Consider the following 20,211-nt stretch of genomic DNA (forward strand, 5'->3'; position numbering starts at 1 on the left):
AAAATCAGCAGGGAGTCTGCTAGAAACCCAGGGCCCCTCTTACAGGGCCAGAGTACAAAATTTTATTCTCGGGTACTCATCCAGTGAAAGGATGACTGCTCAGAGCAAACAGGAGTTATTCAGGGAGAGATTGAGTTGTATGGCCTTGGGGAGAAGGCTAGAGGGACAGCCACCATTGTCTCTGTGCTGAGTCCTTCTCCCACACTGCGCACAGACACCATCTTTCCTAGGGAGATCTACTAGCCCCACCTTCCCAACTCCCTGTGGCCCTGCCCTGCCAAGCTCACACCCTGCCAAGGAATCAGCTAGTTGTGGGAAGCCTGGGCCCACTGCAGTCTTCCTTGGAAGGCTCCTGAGGAGGTCTGGGAAGACTCAGGTCAGAGACACATAGAGAAAGACTGAGACCTGTGACTCTGGGGCCATTTCTCCCCTCCCCCAGCTTGAACACTGCCACACCCCCCATGGCAGATCTACTATTCCCAATCTCCCACCTCCCTGTGGCCCCACCCTGCCAAGCTCCTGCACTGCTGAGGAATTAGCTAGCTGCAGGTAGCCTGGACCCGCTGCAGTCTTTCAGGGGGTGTCAGAGATGCACAGGAAAAGACTGCCCTAGTCGGCTTGGCTCAGTGGATAGAGCACCGGCTTGTGGACTGAAGGGTCCCAGGTTCGATTCTAGCCAAGGGCACATGCCTGGGTTGCAGGTTCGATCCCCAATGGGGGGTGTGCAGGAGGCAGCCGATCAATGATTCTCTCTCTCCCTCTCCATTTCTCTCTGAAATCAATAAAGAAATATATATTTAAAAAAAGAAAAGACTGAGTAGCGTGGTTCTAGGGCAAAGGCCATTTATTCCCCCAAATACCCTAACCCAGCGTCACTGTTCCTGCAGAGACCTCCCTCCACATGGCCAAATCTTCCATCTGTTTTACCCTGAGGCACTCTACTGGCCTCACCTGATGGCTCCCAGAGACCCTGCCTCACTACAGAGGTCCACAGCCCCCAGCAGAGAGTGGCTGGCCTTGGTGCTCTGAGACTTTTGTTGAGTGGCTGAAGACCCAGCGCTGGTGCCAAGTCTGAAGCTGCCTGGGGACTTGAAGCTGCCTCATGGAACTTGTGTACCACCAGAGGCTCTTTCAATGGCTGAGCCTAACAGGCACCTGGCAGGTGGGAGCCAGGTCTCAGGGTGCACTGGGCCTTTTGCTGACCTGCCCCAGACTCAACACCGAGAGAAGCTGGCCTCAGTACATGCCTTGGCCCCGCCCCCACACACCCAGGCCCAGCAGAGGCAACCACCAAACCACAGAACCTTTTGTAGCTCCTAATGGGTAGCCCAGGGCCAGTTACAGAGTCTGACATTGACCTGCACAAGAGTCCCTCCCAAGAGGCACACCCAGAACCAACAAACCCAGTGGCAGCTTCAGACCACATCAGAGCATGACCCAATTAGCTCCACAAGTGGCACACTCAATGGGAGATCTCAGCAGACACCAGACCTTTCTGGGACCAATTTCACTTTGTGGTGTCAGCCCCTGAACAGCAGTTCATACACTGTGGTTGTGGTCAATCCTCAGAGTCAGCCAGCCTGAGGGTCAACCCCACCCACAGACAGACCAATAGCAATCAAGACTCAACTACAACAGGAGGGCTCACATAATTCACACAAGGGACATTCCTAGAGCACCTAACTCAGGTGATCAAGGACATTTTCACTGGGCCCCACAGGATACCTACTACATAAGGCCACCCTACCAAGACTAGGAGACATAACAGATCTACCTAATACATAGAAACAAATACAGAGAGGCAGCCAAAATGGGGAGACAAAGAAACATGCCCCAAATAAAAGAACAGGAGAAATCAAATACATTAAGCCCTGGAAAAGTTGGAAAGCTGTATCCTAAGAAATGATTCCTTACCTTTCTCAATCCTATATTCACACCATTCACAAGCTTAAGAATCTATTCACTTTTATGTCCCTGCCCTCTGCTACAGGCTTGACATAAAAATCATTCAATGTTCAATGAAAAACAATGACATGGACCTCTGAACTGTAACCCTGTTTTTAAAAACGGTAGTAATATTGCTTAAAGAAGGTAACAGAAGTTACCATAATTCTGATCTGTGTAACTTGGAGGGCAGATTCAGTTGCTGTAGAAAAAATAGTACTTGCTCTGGTTTTTCCAGTCTCTGTGAGAAAACCTGCAAAAAAAGAAAAACTAAAATTAGGATGACTGACACTTATTTATAACCCTAAGAACTAAGATCAACAAAAACAAACCATGTCTTTTGAGGCAGGGGATAACTAGTTCATCTTGAATTTCATTGAAATTAGGAAAAGATTTCCTCTCAGGACAGATTCAACCCCACTGACAAACCCCTAGGTATCAGACCACTGGCCAGGGACAACTTCCTCAGGGTACAATTGGCTCAATCTTATTGGTAGCTCTGCTCTGAGATTATACAGAAATAAAAAAGTTTATAAAAACTGTGACTTTCATTCAAAAAGACAAAAGACTGGACAATCAATCATCTTTCAGAGCCATTCCTAAAACAATGACTGATGTTTGACTTGCCTGACAAAGGTAAGCAGGCTTAGAGGCTGAAAGAGGGATTAGATAGCTTTTAGAAGACTCTGTTGTGAAAGACTTTAAAATGGGAAAAAAAAGATTCCTAGATGTTCTGTGTAGCACATTGTGTTATCTCCACCTTTCATGGTCTCAGACTATTTTACATTCTGTAAATTGTAGACTAATGACAGTCATGCAAATGACTCCTGTCTACAAAAATAAAACCTGGGTTCTATGAAATGCAGCTAAGTATTCCTTATGAGTAGTGACCATTGTTGTATGTATTTGTAGATTCCTGTCAGCATTCCTACTGGTCTATGTGTATTTTATGAAATCTTTGAACTTTTTGTAACATCTTACCGGTTCCCTCATTAATGACACACATAAAATGTTTGATGTGTTCAATTTATAGTTGTATGAGATCACAGTTTACCCTTTTTGTTGTTAATTATCTACACTAATAAAAGAGAAACATGCAAATTGCTGTCACTCCATTACACCCACCAGCCAATCAGGATGAGTATGCAAATTAACCCAACAAAGATGGTGGTTAATTTGCATATGCAGGCACAGAGCGAAGACTGAAGATGACTGAAGACTGAAGAGGCTTGGCTTCTCCACTGCAGCCAGAGCGGAGAAGCCAAACCTTGCTGTGGCCCAACCAGAGAAGCCAAGCCTCGCTGCAGGTCACAGCAGAGAAGCCAAGCCTGCTTAAGGCTTGGCTTCTCTGCTGCAGCTGGACCAAAGGCCTGGGTCCCAGGTGCGGGAGGAAAACTGGTGCTGGCAGCCAGGGGAAGGAAGGCCTATTGTGCAAATCTTCGTGCAATGGGCCTCTAGTCCTTTAATAATTCACAAAACTGCCTGCTGCTACACCCAAGGCTGCCTTTCTCTTTCAAACCTCTGTAAATGCATCTGCTAAAGTCAGCACTAACCAACTATTCTTCCTGGGACTATGAATTGCTCTAGACCGTGGTCGGCAAACTGCGGTTCGCAAGCCACATGCGGCTCTTTGGCCCCTTGAGTGTGGCTCTTCCTAAGCCTTAGGAGGACCCTAATTAAGTTAATAACAATGTACCTACCTATATAGTTTAAGTTTAAAAAATTTGGCTCTCGCCGAAACCGGTTTGGCTCAGTGGACAGAGCGTCGGCTTGCGGACTGAAGGGTCCCAGGTTCGATTCCGGTCAAGGGCATGTACCTGGGTTGCGGGCACATCCCCAGTAGGAGATGTGTAGGAGGCAGCTGATCGATGTTTCTCTCTCATCGATGTTTCTAACTCTCTATCTCTCTCCCTTCCTCTCTGTAAAAAATCAATAAAATATATTAAAAAAAAAAAAATTTGGCTCTCAAAAGCAACTTCAATCGTTGTACTGTTGATATTTGGCTCTGTTGACTAATGAGTTTGCCGACCACTGCTCTAGACCATTCTGCCTTAGCAAGAGGAAAACACTAAACCAGTTTCATGCTTCTTACTTCATTATATTGAGTTCAATAAAACAAAAATTTGTGAAGTCAAATTTCCGTAAGACAATATGCAAAATTTGTCACCAACACCAAGAAATTTAAATCCAAAGAAATCTTAACTAATTCATAGAGAGTAGCTATTATATAATCTAGTTCTATCAAACAGTAATTCTAAAAACAATTTTAAGAAACCATATAGCTAGAAAAATCACACAAATTCCACTAAGCAATTAATACTAAAAACTACATCAATTATTGAACTCTCACTTTCCCAGGGGTCTGGATGCCTCTGTCTTATCAAATCTATTGTAAAGGCTGAAATACTGCCTAGAAATTAACTGATTAGTCAGCACTTTTAGTCTCAAAGTAGCCAAAGCAATACTTTAAGTCAAAAGAATTAGACTCTTTTTATCTATTTTTTAAAATATATATATATATTTTTATTAATTTCAGAGAAGGAGGGAGAGATAGAAACATCATTGATGAGAGAGAACCACTGACTGACTGCCTCCTGCACACCCCCTACTGGGGATTGAGCCACAACCTGGGCATGTGCCCTGAATGGGAATTGAACTGTGACCTCCTGGTTCATAGGTCGACGCTTAACCACTGAGCCCCATCGGCTGGGCAATCAGGCTCTTTTTAAATAACACTGCCACCAAATACACATGTAAGCACAAGAAGGAAGGAAGGAAGAAAGGGAGAGAAGGAGGGAGGGAGGTAAAATGAAACCTTTCTGCTTCCTTTTATTGGTAAAAAACAAAACAAAACACAGCTCATGTGTGTAATTGTGATATTTTAAGGCAACATTTGTTTTGAAACCATGTACCCTTACTCAATTTATGATCTTAAAATGCCAAGGGGGAAAATAACCAATCACAGATTTAAAGAATTTAATAAATCTACCCCTTCAGTTACATTGGCAGCACCCTGCATTCCGTTAAAATACCAGACTGTGGCGTTGGCTCCCAGGAAAGTCAGCCCTCTAAGTGCCAATGTTGGGGTCCTCAGGCACTCTGTGCAGCAAGTGGCACTAGTCCAGACCTGATAGTTCTCGCAGCCGGGGAGTTTACAGTGTACCATGAAAAGGGCTTTCCCCCCTCTAAGAGGAAGAAACCAATCACTCCTCAAAACCTAGCAGTTCTGGCCGAGAGGACTTTCCCCTGTCCCACCTGTGTCCTCAGGCTCAGCTTTTGTAGTACAGCAAGACCAAAACCTACTGGAGTTACAAGGCCCAGATAGTGATGGCTGTTGAGCAAGCAGCCAGGAGAAACTGAGTCTCCTCCCCATACCATTCACATCCCACACACACAACAAAAATAATAAATCCACAAACTACTACTAGTTCACAAAACCCATCCATCCCAGGGAGAAGAGGTACATGGATAGGACACAGGGAGAATAACAAGGTATTCAAATCAGACCAGGCATAGTGCTGGCAAACGCTTCTGATAGCTACAGAAAAAAACATGGTTCTTGCAAACTTAGAATAGCGTTAAAAACGCACATACTGATTTTTAAGACAATGAGAGTGCTCTGTATAATATAATGAATAAATGTCATTATAAATTTGTTTAAACCCACAGAATATGCAAAGAGCCTTTGGCAGAGTGGTCTGGTCTTGCCTTTCCTGGATGGGGGAGGGGAGAGGGGAAAAGGAAAAGAGCTGCCATGGCCTCCTCCCAACCCTACTTTGGATTCAGGTCATTCAGCGGCCTGTGCTGGCCTTCAGCATTGCAGGAAATGGATGCAGTGAGGAAATGTCTTTGCAGAGGTTGAGCTGCTCCGGAAGGAAGACTGTCTACTGCAAGAGTCTATTGCTTAAGAAGACTACCAAGTAGAGGAGGTGCAATGGGGAAAAGCACGTTTCCCCAGAGGTCTTTACTTCATTGGTACTAAGAATGGATACAGGCCCGGCCAGCATGGCTCAGTGACTGAGCATCGACCTATAAACCAGGAAGTCACGGTTCAATTCCCGGTCAGGGCAACATGCCTGGGTTGTGGGCTTGATCCCCAGTGTGAGGCATGCAGGAGGCGGCTGATCAATGATTCTCTCTCATCACTGATGTTTCTATCTCTCTATCCCTCTCCCTTTCTATCTAGAATCAATAAAAATATTTTTTTAAAAAGAATGAATACAGGAAACAGAACAGAGAAGAGGGGACATAGAGAATGTGTGAGATCTGTGTTGCTGTGAGGAAAGCAAAGGACAAACCAAATTCAAAGCAGTAAGGCCAATTCCTTTCAATTTGTCACAATTGCTAGAACATTCCACTTCCTTTACTGAATTAGCAATAATCAAAGCAGAAAAATGACTAGAAAGGGGACATATGCAGGAGACTAACTGGCTGGCTAGCAAGATGGAGGAGGAAGAGACTCACAAACACCCCGCGGGATGAGGAAAGGAGCTGCCGCGACACTGAAGAGAACATCAGTGACTGTCATGCCGACACTAGGGAAGGAGTGAGGCTTGCTTCCCACACATCAAATGCCAGACTGGCCAGACTGAAAATACCCTCTTCTTAAATTATGTTTTCAGCTCTACAGTGCTACTGGTCCACTGAGTTTCTTAAACTTTAAGATAACATAATAAACAATCTGAACTTTGAAAAGGTAACTTTTTGTATTCCTAGAGAGAGAGTCCTTGCTTTCCAAAGGCTCTCAAATACTTTGTTTACAGGTGACTGACACCCAGCAGATTACAGTGCTGTAGTAAAGAAACCACACCAAGGAGAAACTAAGATGGCGGCATAAACACCGGGAAATAGTCGCCTCCCACAACAATTGAAAATTAGCCCAAAGGACGGAGCAAACATCGTCCAAAACAACAGGAAGGCTGGCTGAGTGTAATTTCTACAACTAGAAGAAAAGAAAAGCACGCTGAGAGCCAGAGGAGCTGCGGAGGCTGAGTGCAGAGGTACGACGGCGACGGCGGCGGCGGCGGCGGCGGCGGCGGCGGCGGTGGCGGCGGCGGCGGCTCGCGCGCGCGGAAAGGGGGTGGCACCTGAGGACGCGGCTGTCTTTTTGAATCACAAGCTCCCGACTGCTCTGAACTCCGGTTCCGGGAAGTCTCTGGGGACCCAGGTCTCATACGGGGAGAGGCTGCTCTCTCAGGCGGCAGCGGGCGAACTTGGGGGCCGCTTTCCCTTAGAGGTGCTTGCAGCCGTTACCGGGACACTGAGACGCGCGACTCCGGGCGCGGAGAATCAGCCATAGCTTCTTTCTACGCCCTTTGACTCCCTGAGACCCCGCCCCACCCGGGCTGCGGCAGAGGCTTTTGCATGTGAATGCCCCAGAACTTTGCAACCTGATAATTACCTAACTGCAGCTGGGCCAGCCAGACCCGGAACTTCCAAGAGAAGGCCCAAGGCCCCGCAGCGGCTTGCATTGCTTCACAGCTGAGCCTCTTCGTAGTTCCTGCTGTGAGGCCTCAGGCAGGGGCTGAATTAGCACCTCCTTAGATCCAGGAGCCACTGTACCCAGTGGTCAGAGGGGGTCCATTCTCCCACTTCAGACACAGCTGCTTCCCACAGCCAATTGGCCTGGAGGTCAATTCCTCCCAGTGATCCTACAAAAAGCGAGGCACCAAGAGTGCACCAAGAGTGTCCACCCCAGGTAACTGGGGAGGCTGAGCCACTGGGCCCTACAGGACACCTGGCGCGCAGGGACACTCTATCAACACAGGGAAGCAGCCAAAATGCGGAGACAGAGAAACAGGTCACAATTGGCAGAAACGGAGGAGGACAGACGACTGGATATAGAGTTCAAGGCCACGTTTATAAGGTTTGTCAAGAATTTTATGGAAACCGCCGATAAATTTAATGAATCCCTCAAGGAGTATGGTGAGACCATGGAGATCATGAAAAAGGACCAATTAGAAATTATGCATACACTGACTGAAATAAAGAATACTTTACAGAGCTCCAACAGCAGACAAGAGGATCCCAAGAATCAAGTCAAAGATTTGAAATGCAAAGAAACAAAAAATACCCAACCGAAAAAGAAAAAAGAAAAGAGATTCAAAAAATATGAAGATAGTGTAAGGAACCTCTGGGACAACTTCAAGTGTACCAACATCAGAATTATAGGGGTACCAGAAGGAGAGAGAGGGCAAGATATTGAAAACCTTTTTGAAGAAATAATGACAGAAAACTTCCCCCACCTGGTGAAAGAAATGGACTTACAAGTCCAGGAAGCGCAGAGAACCCCAAACAAAAGGAATCCAAAGAGGACCACACCAAGACACATCATAATTAAAATGCCAAGAGCAAAAGATAAAGAGAGAATCTTAAAAGCAGCAAGAGAAAGACAGTCAGTTACCTACAAGGGAGTACCCATCCGACTGTCAGCTGATTTCTCAACAGAAACCATGCAGGCCAGAAGAGAGTGGCAAGAAATATTCAAAGAGATGAATAGCAAGAACCTGCAACCAAGATTACTTTATCCAGCAAAGCTATCATTCAGAATGGAAGGTCAGATAAAGAGCCTCACGGATAAGAATAAGCTAAAGGAGTTCATCACCACCAAACCAGCATTATATGAAATGCTGAAAGGTATTCTTTAAGAAGAGGAAGAAGAAAAAGGAACTCTTACCATTTGCCACAGCATGGATGGAACTGGAGAGCGGATAAATACCACAAGATCTCACTTATTTGTGGAATATAATGAACAACATAAACTGATGAACAAGGACTGATCCAGAGACGGAGAGGCATTGATTGGACTGTCGGGCCTTGGAGGGAAGGTAGGGGAGGGTGGGGGCAAGGGGGAAAGATCAACCAAAGGACTTATATGCAAGCATATAGGCCTAACCAATGGACACGGACAACGGGGGGGTGAGGGGGTGAGCGGGGAGAGGGGGGGTAGAGGGTACACATATGTAATATCTTAATCAATAAAAAATATTAAAAAAAAAAAAAAAAGAAACCACACCAATGGTTCTGGGACCACTGTCAATCTGAAGGGCAACGTGATGTGATGACTGCGTGTCCTGAAAATCTCAGTCCAGCGTGCGATTTCACAAAGCTGTCTAGTGAGCTCACTGTGGTTCTTTTCATTCACTGGAAACAGATCCACACTCACCATCCCTCGTCCATGGTTCAACAAGGAGGTTTTCAGGTCCCGACTTCTCTTCTTTTCCTTTGACATCACAGGCCTGCAAAGTCAACTGGAGAGGCTTACCTGATCACAGGGAAGAGAGAGAGTGCATTAAGCCAGCGCTATGAGGAAATGAAAGCTATTTAAAATAGATTTTTTAAATATGTCCCCTAGAAAGGGGACGTATGCAGGAGACTAACTGGCACACCACAGGCCGCTGAATCGCCTGAATCCCCACCAGGGGAGAAAGGGAGTCCCTGTGGCCACCCAGATTGCTGACTAAAAATTTACCCATTTAAAAGTTAAAACAGCCCTAGCCGGTTTGGCTCAGTGGATAGAGCATCAGCCTGTGAACGGAAAGGTCCCAGGTTCAATTCCAGTCAAGGGCACATGCCCGGGTTGTGGGCTCGATCCCCAGTGGGAGACTTGCGGGAGGCAGCCGATCCATGATTCTCTCTCATCGTGGATGTTTCTGTCTCTTTCTCCCTCTTCCCTCTTCTCTGAAATCAATAAAAATAAATTTTTTTAAAAAATAAAAGCTAAAACAGAGAAGTAATATTAGACAACAGTTGACACTATCTTCTGTGCTTTCCTAGAAGACAAAATACAACTTATCTCCCTCAGTGAATTTAAGAAGAGCTCTCTAGAATAACCACTAATCAGAAACAAAGCAAACTGTAAGATAGAGATTAATACCATAGATTCAATATATTTGGAGGTGGGAACATTCCCAAAATACTATTTTGGAGCCAACAATTAATTTTTATTGTGATTGCATTTAAAAATATAAATAATGTCTTAGGGGTTTGAGTCTTATTACTTTAAAACACCTCCAGACAAACTTTTAAAGTTCTAAGAATTGTAAAAATCAACATTTGCTATGATGATCTGAAAACTTTCCTTTTTTCCTTTGTTTTAATAATATAATGAATACCCATAAACCTCTAACCCAATCCAGAATTAGAACATTACCAATAACGAACATTCCCCGCCCTCCCCCCGAGTAGTCCTCCCTATCCAGTGCTCCCTGCCCAAATGACTGCTTATCTGAATATAAGCAGTATATTCCAGACACTATGTATCCCTCCCATCTAGCCATACTGCTACACCCCTCCAAAAAATGACCTTTCCAAATTTAGGAGAAGACTTGAATTTATAAGACATCAATTGTCTGACTTCAAAAACTAAACATAAAATAAATTAACTGATATTAAGGCAAAGGTACAAATACCATAGCGGATATATCATAATAATGCCTCTATTACTAAAGAGGATGGGATCCAATCTGTACTTCGTGGACAGAAACTTTAACACAAGAGGCTGAACGGCAAGTAAGTTGTTCCTCACATGCCAACTGTAGTCATTTGGGAGTAGCTGTATGGGCTTCCCTGTTGAGAAGGATTAGGAGGCCCCATCCTGGGCAAATAGAAAGTGTAAGATGAATTGCCCAGGAGGGGAAAGCGGTGGCAGGCATGCACGTATGTCCATATATGCCCTCCAATCAGCTATCATAGGGATGCATTCTAAGACAAGGATCCTTTGCATTGTGTCAGGGCTAGTTCCCTCCCTCTTGCAGGTGAGAGGTACTCAAACTTCCCAACCCTCTTGGCCTACACAATGAGACACCCCTGTACTTCACCAAAGATGGCTATGACCAAATGGCTACCAAGCCTGAGTGATTAGGCCAGTACATCCTGGAAGTACAGCCTAGTGAACACTCAGATCCTCTTCTGTTGATGCTGCCATCAATAAGCCAACATCCCCCTTCTTCCTCCCAACCCCAGTGAAAGAGGGTATATTCATCCAGGAATTGTGGTATATCTACAACAACTCAGTGTACAAACTACCCAAAAAGATAAGAATATGCCAGAAATTCCCACATGGATAATGGTTTTATGACTTGTCCATCATGCCTATGGCACTCCTTACCATATTTAAGGAGTAGGTTCTGCCTGACTGATGCCATGGATGAGATGAGGGATGAGGCATCATAGTGTGTGTCCAGGTGGTCTGTGACAGTACACAGAGAGTTCAGCACTTTAGCAACACTTCCTCTTGCTAGTGCAAAAGCCAGTAGAGTCAGCTCCACCTCTGGGGTAGAACAGCAGCTATAAACAAAGAGCAAAACACTTCACTTCTTAACAACATGAGAAAATCCAAGTAAGCTCAAACCCCATGTGAATTTCACCTGAAGTAAAGTCAACCTGCCATGTGCTTCCAATACGTTTACCAGAAATACTTTTTCAAAATCCTTAAGATAAACGAAAGAAAAACTAAACCAATCCAGAGAATCAGATAATTAAATCCTCACTTCTGTAACCTTAATCTGTAAACATTAAATAATACTAATATCAATTTTAACAAGTCAAACTTTACAAATCAAAAATAAATAAATCAAACATAAATAAGCAACTGCAATAAGCCTCTGCTATTAAGAAGGCTTGGGTAGCCCAGACGGTGTGGCTTAGTGATTGAGCATTGACCTATGAACCTGGAGGTCATGGTTCGATTCCCGGTCAGGACACAAGCCCAGGTTGCAGGCTCAGTCCCCAGTGTGGGGCATGCAGGAGGCAGTTGATCAATGATTCCCTTTCATCATTGATGTTTCTATCTCTCTCTCCCTCTCCCTTCCTTGCTCTGAAATCAATAAAACCATATTTTTAAAAACAAAGGCTTAGGTAATTATTTGGCTTGGCAAGAGAGGTAAGGGTTTATTTCTTCAAGCACCAAAAACATATTTTGGATCAACTGCACATCACATTATTTTGCCTTTTTCAAACACATGACCATGAAACTTTACAAACTATCCAGATGGCCCAGGGCCTGGGTTTTTTTCTAATATAGTAATGTCACTATACCAGAGCTAAATGTTCCTACCCTAAGTGATCCCCACTATCAAGGTGCCCTTTCCCAGTTTTATAGACAGTCAGGCTTCTTAGATCTGTGCATAGAGTAAGCAGTTCTGAGTAAGGCCACAGGCTGGGGATGTACATGAACTGAGAAGTTTTGTACTTTGTACTTTGGGACATCTGTTCTAGCTGAATCAGAGGACTACTCCCTCTTTACCCCCAATTCCTAAGGTCAGGTGATACTGCCAGATAATGGAATTTATACCAAAAAGGAAACATTTTTAATGCAGATCTTATACATTTTTAGAAATTTAACAAGCATATATACCTTCTATTTCCCACAAATCCCACCCCATCAACCTTGACTTTACCTAGTTATCCTTATGAGGAAGCTGTCCACTTCCTCCAGAACGTTGGGAGACAGGAAAGTTGAGCCATCCGTAGATCCCGGTGAAAGGGACAGTGGAGGCATGTGCTGCAGTGCCTTCCTAGAAGGGTAAAATGTAAAATCAGGACAAACCCAGGCAAAAAAATAAATTTAACAGTGTATCAGACAAAAAAGAAATCATCAGAAAGCTTGTCTCGATAAGTCCCTTATAAACAAACAGAACATGGTACACAATATACATCCCCTTTTTTCCCCAATCATGGTGCTAAGTAGTTAAAAAGGTTTCTTTCCATACATACAATACTAATACTTCATTGCTCCTGAAGCTGGTTGTTTTGCCTTATATGTTATTACTGGGTCTTTTTGCTCTAGCAGTTTTTAAAAAGAAGATTTTCAAAGGTGCTCTACATTTAAATATAAATAAGTATAGTGGTCTTGAAAAGATTTCATTCATTAGTGAAAAGGGCCCCCCTTGGAACCTGGAGTCCAAAGACCTAGATTCAAATTGATCCATCACTGCCTGGTCATGTACTCAAGGAAGATCACAATATCCTTATCTATAAAATGGGGATAATTTTTACAGATACATTTCATAATATGTCTGTAATACTATACAGCATCTGAAAGTGCTTTATCAACATAAAGTGCTATATAAATGTGAGCAACTGTTACCCAAAGGATAACAGGAATGGCATGTGTGATTGCTTCACAGGACTGGAGTTGCAGGCATAAACAGGAAACAACAGGGCATCTGGGGCTGAGCTGCTGACTAAGTCTCCATGATCAATGATCAACGGTTGCTCAGTGACAGTCCCTAATGGGTTAGAGAAGAACGAGTATACCCTGAAGTAACTAGAAAGCAGAGAGAGTAACTTACTGAGTATTGCGCAGAACGGTCTGGACAAAGGCTGGATTTGTCTCCATGGAAGCCGTCACCAGAGATGTCAGCAGGGACCAATACCATATTGCAGAGGCATCTGAGACTGACACCCCAGACTTCTTAACTCTCTGAAAGCCAACAGCCCTCAGACCATGAATTCTAGTGTCACAGCCATCACTAAGACAACGCTTTATGTTAATCTGAACATCTGTCAAGTACAAACAACAAATTTAGTATTGGATTAGCTTCTTAAGTTCAGCAAAGCTAGGTTCCCAACTAAAAAAACAGCAAAACAGTATTCATATTTCAAATATAAAATTCTGAAGCTACACCTTGATGCCAGAAATAAATAATGTATACAATGAGCTAGTATATAATAAACTTGTCAAAAAAGCATTGACCAATCTAAGGAATCATAGGAATAATGTATAAGATTAAGAATGGCCTGCCCTGGCTGGGTTGCTCAGTTGGTTGGCGCATCGTCCTGTACACCAAAAAGGTTGGGGGTCTGATCCCCAGTCAGGATGCATACAGGAGGCAACTGATCGATACTTATCTTTCACATCGATGTTTCTTTCCCTTCCCTTCTCTCTAAAAATCAATAAAAACATCCTCAGGTGAGGATTAAAAAAAATTAAAGGGGGCTTAAATCTTTTCATCACAAAGCTTCATTGGAATTTTTGAGTCCTAAAAATTAACACAAACAGCGTTTTAAAAATCCTGATTAAATACATAGTAAGAAAATTTATAGAATTTTTTTCTAGAGTTCTGAAATTTGGATTTAGTTATAAAGCAGTAGCTAGGTCATAGCAGTTGTAAGAATTTATTTTTAATAATCAGGTCCAAACAAATGACATAGGCATGACCCACTTTTAAGAGCTGTCATTAAATTGCTTATTTGGGTTGGAGAGGAGAAGGTCAGAGTTAAAAAGGACACAACTTAGAGAAAAGACGACCACAGTGTAAGACAGGAAGCTTCTACTCCACAAGGGTAACTACTTCTTTGCCTCACGGTGAGATGCAAAGACCCTACCGCCCCAGGCCTCAGTTCCTTTGGGCAAAGTAAGAACACTTCTTTTGGCCCAGGAAAGCTTTAGAAGAAATGAGACAAAACATGAAGCATTCCAGTTGCCTGGAAAGAAATCACAGAATTGTTATTATTTCCAAAATGCTATATGTGAAGCAAGATTTTAAGAGTACAAAAATGGAAACAACCTAAATGTCCAAGAATAAGAGAGGAGGTTAAAATTAAGGCATATTTGTACAACACTAAAGGAATGCATGACTATATGATATGACATGTTAAAAAATTACAAAAAGCAAGTACAGAATGTCACTATTTTTGTTAAAAGACATGTAGAGACAGATGTAAATATATGTACACAACCTTTTTTTTTTTTAAATGTGTGTGTACATATACACACATCATACACAAATACAAGAAAAGGTCTGAAAGGATCCACATCAATGAATTCACAGTGATAATATCCCCGGGTAATGGGATTTTTTAAAAAATATATTTTATTGATTTTTTACAGAGAGAAAGGGAGAGGGGTAGAGAGCTAGAAACATTGATGAGAGAGAAACATCAATTCAGTTGCCTCCTGCACACTCCCTACTGAGGATGTGCCCGCAACCAAGGTATATGCCCTTGATGGGAATCGAACCTGGGACCCTTCAGTCCGCAGGCCAACTCTCTATCCACTGAGACAAACCAGCTAGGGCGTGGGTAATGTGATTTTGAGTAATTTTTGTTTATCTATATTTTTCTAATTTTCAGTAAGAAAACAAGAATAAAATATTTTTAATTTAGAAAGGCTTTATTTAGCCTTAGCTGGTTTTGCTCAGTGGATAGAGCATTGGTGGTGGGCTGAAGAGTCCCAGGTTCGATTCTGGTCAAGGGCACATGCCCGGGTTGTGGGCTCGATCCCCAGTAGGGGGCATGCAGGAGGCAGCTGATTGATAATTCTCTAGCATCATTGATGTTTCTCTCTCCCTCTCCCTCTCCCTTCTTCTCTGAAATCAATAAAAATATATATTTTTAAAATAGTGAATACATAAATAAATAAGGCTCTACTGCCCTGGCTGGGTGGCTCAGTTGGTTAGAGCAGTGGTTGGCAAACTCATTAGTCAACAGAGCCAAATATCAACAGTACAACAATTGAAATTTCTTTTGAGAGCCAAATTTTGTAAACTTAAACTATATAGGTAGGTACATTGTTATTAACTAGAGGCCCAGTGCACAAAAATTTGTGCACTCGGGGGGGAGAGAGGGACTGTCCCTGTGCCCTCTCGCAGTCTGGGACCCCTCGGGAGATAACGACCTGTTGGCTTAGGCCTGCTCCTGGGTGGCAGAGAGCAGGCCCAATCCCTAGGTGCAGTCCCTGGTCGGGCTCAGAGCAGGGCCGATTGGGGAGTTGGGGCGCCGCCCCCTGTCACACACAGAGCAGGGTGGATTGGAAGGTTGCAATGCCACCCTCAGTCATGCTCAGGGTAGGGCCGCCGATTGGGGGGTTGGGGCACCGCCCCCTGTCACACTCAAGGCAGGGTCGATGGGGAGGTTGCGGCGCCACCCCCTGTCACGCACAGAGCAGGGCCAATCAGGGGGTTGGGGAGCTCCCCCCTGTCACGCACAGAGCAGGGCCGATCAGATGGTTGAGGAGCTCGCCCCTGTCACTCAGAGTAGGGCCGATAGGGGAGTTGGGGCACCGCCCTGTCACACAAAGAGCAGGGCGGATCAGGGGGTTGGGGCGCCGCCACTGTCACACTCAGGGAAGGGCCGATGGAGAGGTTATGGCTCTACCCCATCACACACAGAGCAGGGCCCATGGGGTGGGGGTTGGGGCGCCTCCCTCTATCACCCACAGAGCAGGGCCGATCAGGGGGTTGGGGCGCCGCCACTCTCACACTCAGGGCAGGGCCGATGGGGAGGTTATGGCTCTACCCCGTCACACACAGAGCAGGGCCAATCAGGGGGTTGGGGCACTGCCCCCTGTCACACACAGAGCAGGGCCGATCAGGGGGTTGGGGTGCCGTACCCTGTCACACACAGAGCCGCAGGGCGATCAGGGGGTTGGGGCGCCTTCCCCTTTCACGAACAGAGCAGGGCGGATAGGGAGGTTGTGGCCCTGCCTCCTGTCACACACAGAGCTGCAGGGCGATCAGGGGGTTTGGGCGCTGTCCCGTCACACTGATCCCAGTGCCAGGAGGCCTCGCGGCTCCACTGATCCCGGTGCTGGGAGGCATATTACCCTTTTACTATATAGGATAGAGGCCTGGTGCACGGGTGGGTGCCGGCTGGTTTGCCCTGAAGGGTGTCCTGGATCAGGGTGGGGGTCCCCACTGGGTTGCCTGGCCAGCCTGGGTGAGGGGATGATGGCTGTTTGCAGCTGGTCACATACCCTTCAGGGTGGGGGTCCCCACTGGGGTGCCTGGCCAGTCTGGGTGAGGGGCTGAGGGCTGTTTTCAGGCTGGCGGGTGACTGAAGCTTCCAACCGCTCCTTTTTTTCTTTCTTTTTTTTATTCTGGGCCAGCTTTAGCTTTGAGGCTCTGCTCCAGCTCTTAGGCCTCCGCTGCTGAAAGCAGGTTTCTGGCCTTTGTTTACCTTCTGTATTTGAAACAATGTTGCAATCCTGCTGGCTGAAGCCCAGTGGACTAAAGCAGATTTCCGGGGTTTTGTTTAGCTTCTATATTTGTAACACAGTTGCTTAGAGTTGCAGCTCAGAGGCCTGCAGAGGCAGGCGGGGAACATTGGAGTCCTCCGTCACTGAAGCAAGCAAGGCTCATGTTAGTTTTCAAGCTGCCTGGTTGCCAGCCGCCATCTTGGCTGGCAGTTAAGTTGCATATTGCCCTGATTAGCCAATGGGAAGGGTAGCGGTCATACGCTAATTACCATGTTTCTCTTTTATTAGATAGGATTAGGGTACTCCTAAGGCTTAGGAAGAGCCACACTCAAGAGGCCAAAGAGCCGCGTGTGGCTCGCGAGCTGCAGTTTGCCAACCACTGGGTTAGAGCATCATGCCACACATGGAAAGGATGTGGATTTGATTCCCAGTCAGGGCACATTCCTAGGCTGCAGGTTCACTCCCCGATCGGGAAGAGTATGGGAGGCAACCAATCTCTCTCTCTCTCTCCCCCTTCTCCTCCTTCTCTTTTTCTCTCTCTCCTCTCTCTGCTCTCTCTCAAATAAATAAAAATTAAAACGGTTTTACCTCTTTTCTATACTTTTAAAAACACTAAACAGGTGAAATCATTTCTTGTGCATCATGAGAAGCATATCAAATCTTCAAAGAAAAACTAAAAGCTTTGCCACCTCAGAGGTCTTTGTGCTAAAAAAGATTACAGTGGGGCCTTGACTTACAAGTGTCCCGACTAACGAGTTTTTCGAGATACGAGCCGTCTCTCGGCCTTGAGTTGTGAGCTAAAATTCGGGTTACGAGCCAGCTTCAGATACCCCACTGCTAGTTGGCACACCGAATGTCACAGTGAACGCCACAACATCAGCCCAGCATCACGTGTCTCACTCGTTCACTTTTTGATTTGACATACGAGTAATTTGAGTTACGAGCTCCGTCACAGTACAAATTAAACTCGTAAGTCAAGGCCCCACTGTACTTCCTCCTTCCCAATCCCCTTAGTTAGAAGGGCAAGATGCTTCTTGGTTCACTCACAGAGCTGACTGATGTTAGCATTTTCCAGCAGTGTCACGTAGCCAGTGACATTGCTGGGAATGTGCACGTCACGGACTTCCTGAAGATCGCTGGCATTCCTTCCCACTGCTACTGTCACCTGCTGCGGCATGTAGCTCTGGTCAGTGGAAGCCACTGCAATGGATAGGTGCCTAAGTACCACGTCTGGCTTCATTTTTAAACTGGAAAAAAATGGAGAACAGAAATAACAAATGTTTACGTAAGTCAAGAATTGGCAGGTTTCACAAGTCTCATCTCCAAGACCGTATATTTGAAATTCCCAAAGACTGATTTTCCTAAAACCAACTTACTTGAAATGCTGGCTATTAGTTTCGAAGTTCTTATGGCTTTCCCAAATCTCTAGAATTTATTTATATTCAAGATTAACCTTATATTTCCTTTTAAGCTATTAGTACAGGCAGGAAAATACAATATAAACATTCTGATAAAATCCTTTTACCTGGCAAGAAGCAAATTCTAAACTGTATCCAAAGAACTAAGCGTATGTCCTCATCTACACATTAGATGGCTAAAGATCATATGTACCCTCTATGACAAGACATGATAATTATTTATATTTCCACCAACTGAAATTAGCCCATTCTCTGAAGGGATAGATGAAAATTTACATAGCAGCTTCAGAACTTCTAGAAATATCAATTTCACTCTGGGATTCCTGACTACCCTCTTCCTCTTCTAAACTAGCCAACTCAGTTGATACTAATTGTTTTTAATGTTCAGAAAAAAAATCTTAAAAAGTAAAATCACATCTGATATAAGAAAAGTACGTGCCCATTATACCATTTTCCTGAGAAAGTAGTGAAAAAAATCTAAAATCAGTATCATAAAATATTAGTCAAATGCTATTTTCTCCCTTAAAATATCAAGCAAAGAAATTATGTTTATGACCATGTGAACCAAGTTACATATTACCTGATGCTTTTACTTGATTCTTAAAGCACCTTCATAAATAATCACAATAAGAAAAACACAAGGCAATTAAGTAGAAAATATTTTAAAATTAAAAAAATGTTTTAATGCACTGATGGGATAAGAGAAAGAAAGCAGGTAATTTTCTTGAACTTTCACTCAAAAATTGGTATCATAACACCCACCGAATCCAGTGTGAGCGGGCACTGCCATCTGACTGCCAGTAAGATGATGTTTCTCCATTTGTCATCTTATCAATGTCTGTAGGGTTGGAGGATGTTTCTATATAAGCATAGCACTTTGCTATTGACTTGAGCTTATCCATCTCTGGGCTTCCAGTTAGATCTCCAGGGCTTTCTGCAAGAAAAACCAGATTTTATCATATGACATCTCTTTCACAAAGGCAGGGGGAAAAAGGAGGAATCATTTAAAATATATATATCCTTATTGATTTCAGAGAGGAAGGAAGAGGAAGAGAAATAGAAACATCAATGATGAGAGAGAATCATTGACCGGCTGCCTCCTGGGGATTGAGCCCGCAGCCTGGGCATGTGCCCTTGGCCAGAATCGAACTTGGGATCCTTCAGTCTGCAGGCCGATGCCCTATCCACTGAGCCAAACTGGCTAGGGCAGAAGGAATCATTTAAAATACCCAGCCCCTTTCCCCAGCTGCCAGTATGTGCTTGGTCCTTCCGAGGGAGTTAAGGCCAAGTTGGGGTGAGGCCCTCACTTCATCCAGCGCTCGCCCAACACTTGCCCACACCATGGCCTCCCCGTCAGAGCTCGCCAGCTTCTACTCTGCCCTCATCCTGCATCATGATGAGGTGACGATGTAAATGTTGAACCTTTCTGACCAGGCTTGTTTGCAAAGGCTCTGACCAATGTCAACTCCGGGAGCCTCATGTGCAGTGTGGGGGCCTGCTCCTCCACCACTGCTGCCTCAGCTGAGGAGAAGAAAGTGGAGGCAAAGAAAGAAGAATATGAGGAGTGTGATGATGACATGGGCTTTGGTCTTTCTGACTAAAACTCTTTTGTGACACGTGCAATAAAAAGCTGAACACTGGGAGGGGAAATCTAATAGAAATATGCTTGGCATTTGGCCCTAGAAAAAAAAAAGTTCCTTAAAATCTCCTTCCAAAGAACCCATACAAATCAGAAATTGGCCAAGGACCGCTCCATCAGCTCATTATAGCACAATACTTAAATCAGTGATGTATTTGCAAAACCATGCCAAGAGAAGAAAATGGTATTTTATAATTTAATTTACATTTCTTTAATTATGAGTGAAACTTTTTAAGCTACTTGTTTGTAGGACATTTGTTTTTCTGAGTATGAGCTGGTCCTACCCTTAT

General features: G+C 44.5%; 1 protein-coding gene across 1 annotated transcript in view; it reads right to left on the minus strand.

Moving 5' to 3' along the window:
- ZZEF1 (zinc finger ZZ-type and EF-hand domain containing 1) overlaps positions 1-20,211 on the minus strand; it is a 119,899-nt gene that overhangs the window by 77,321 nt on the left and 22,367 nt on the right. Inside the window, exons 4-10 of the mRNA XM_081110635.1 lie at positions 19,045-19,216; positions 17,912-18,111; positions 13,239-13,449; positions 12,345-12,461; positions 11,054-11,232; positions 9,110-9,208; positions 2,106-2,197 (exon numbers count right to left, since the gene is read on the minus strand). Coding sequence (XP_080966761.1) covers positions 2,106-2,197; positions 9,110-9,208; positions 11,054-11,232; positions 12,345-12,461; positions 13,239-13,449; positions 17,912-18,111; positions 19,045-19,216 — 1,070 coding nt within the window. The remainder of the gene's footprint in view (positions 1-2,105; positions 2,198-9,109; positions 9,209-11,053; positions 11,233-12,344; positions 12,462-13,238; positions 13,450-17,911; positions 18,112-19,044; positions 19,217-20,211) is intronic.

The sequence above is a fragment of the Myotis nattereri genome (assembly GCF_964212035.1).
Source record: "Myotis nattereri genome assembly, chromosome: 16".
Lineage (NCBI taxonomy): Eukaryota > Metazoa > Chordata > Mammalia > Chiroptera > Vespertilionidae > Myotis > Myotis nattereri.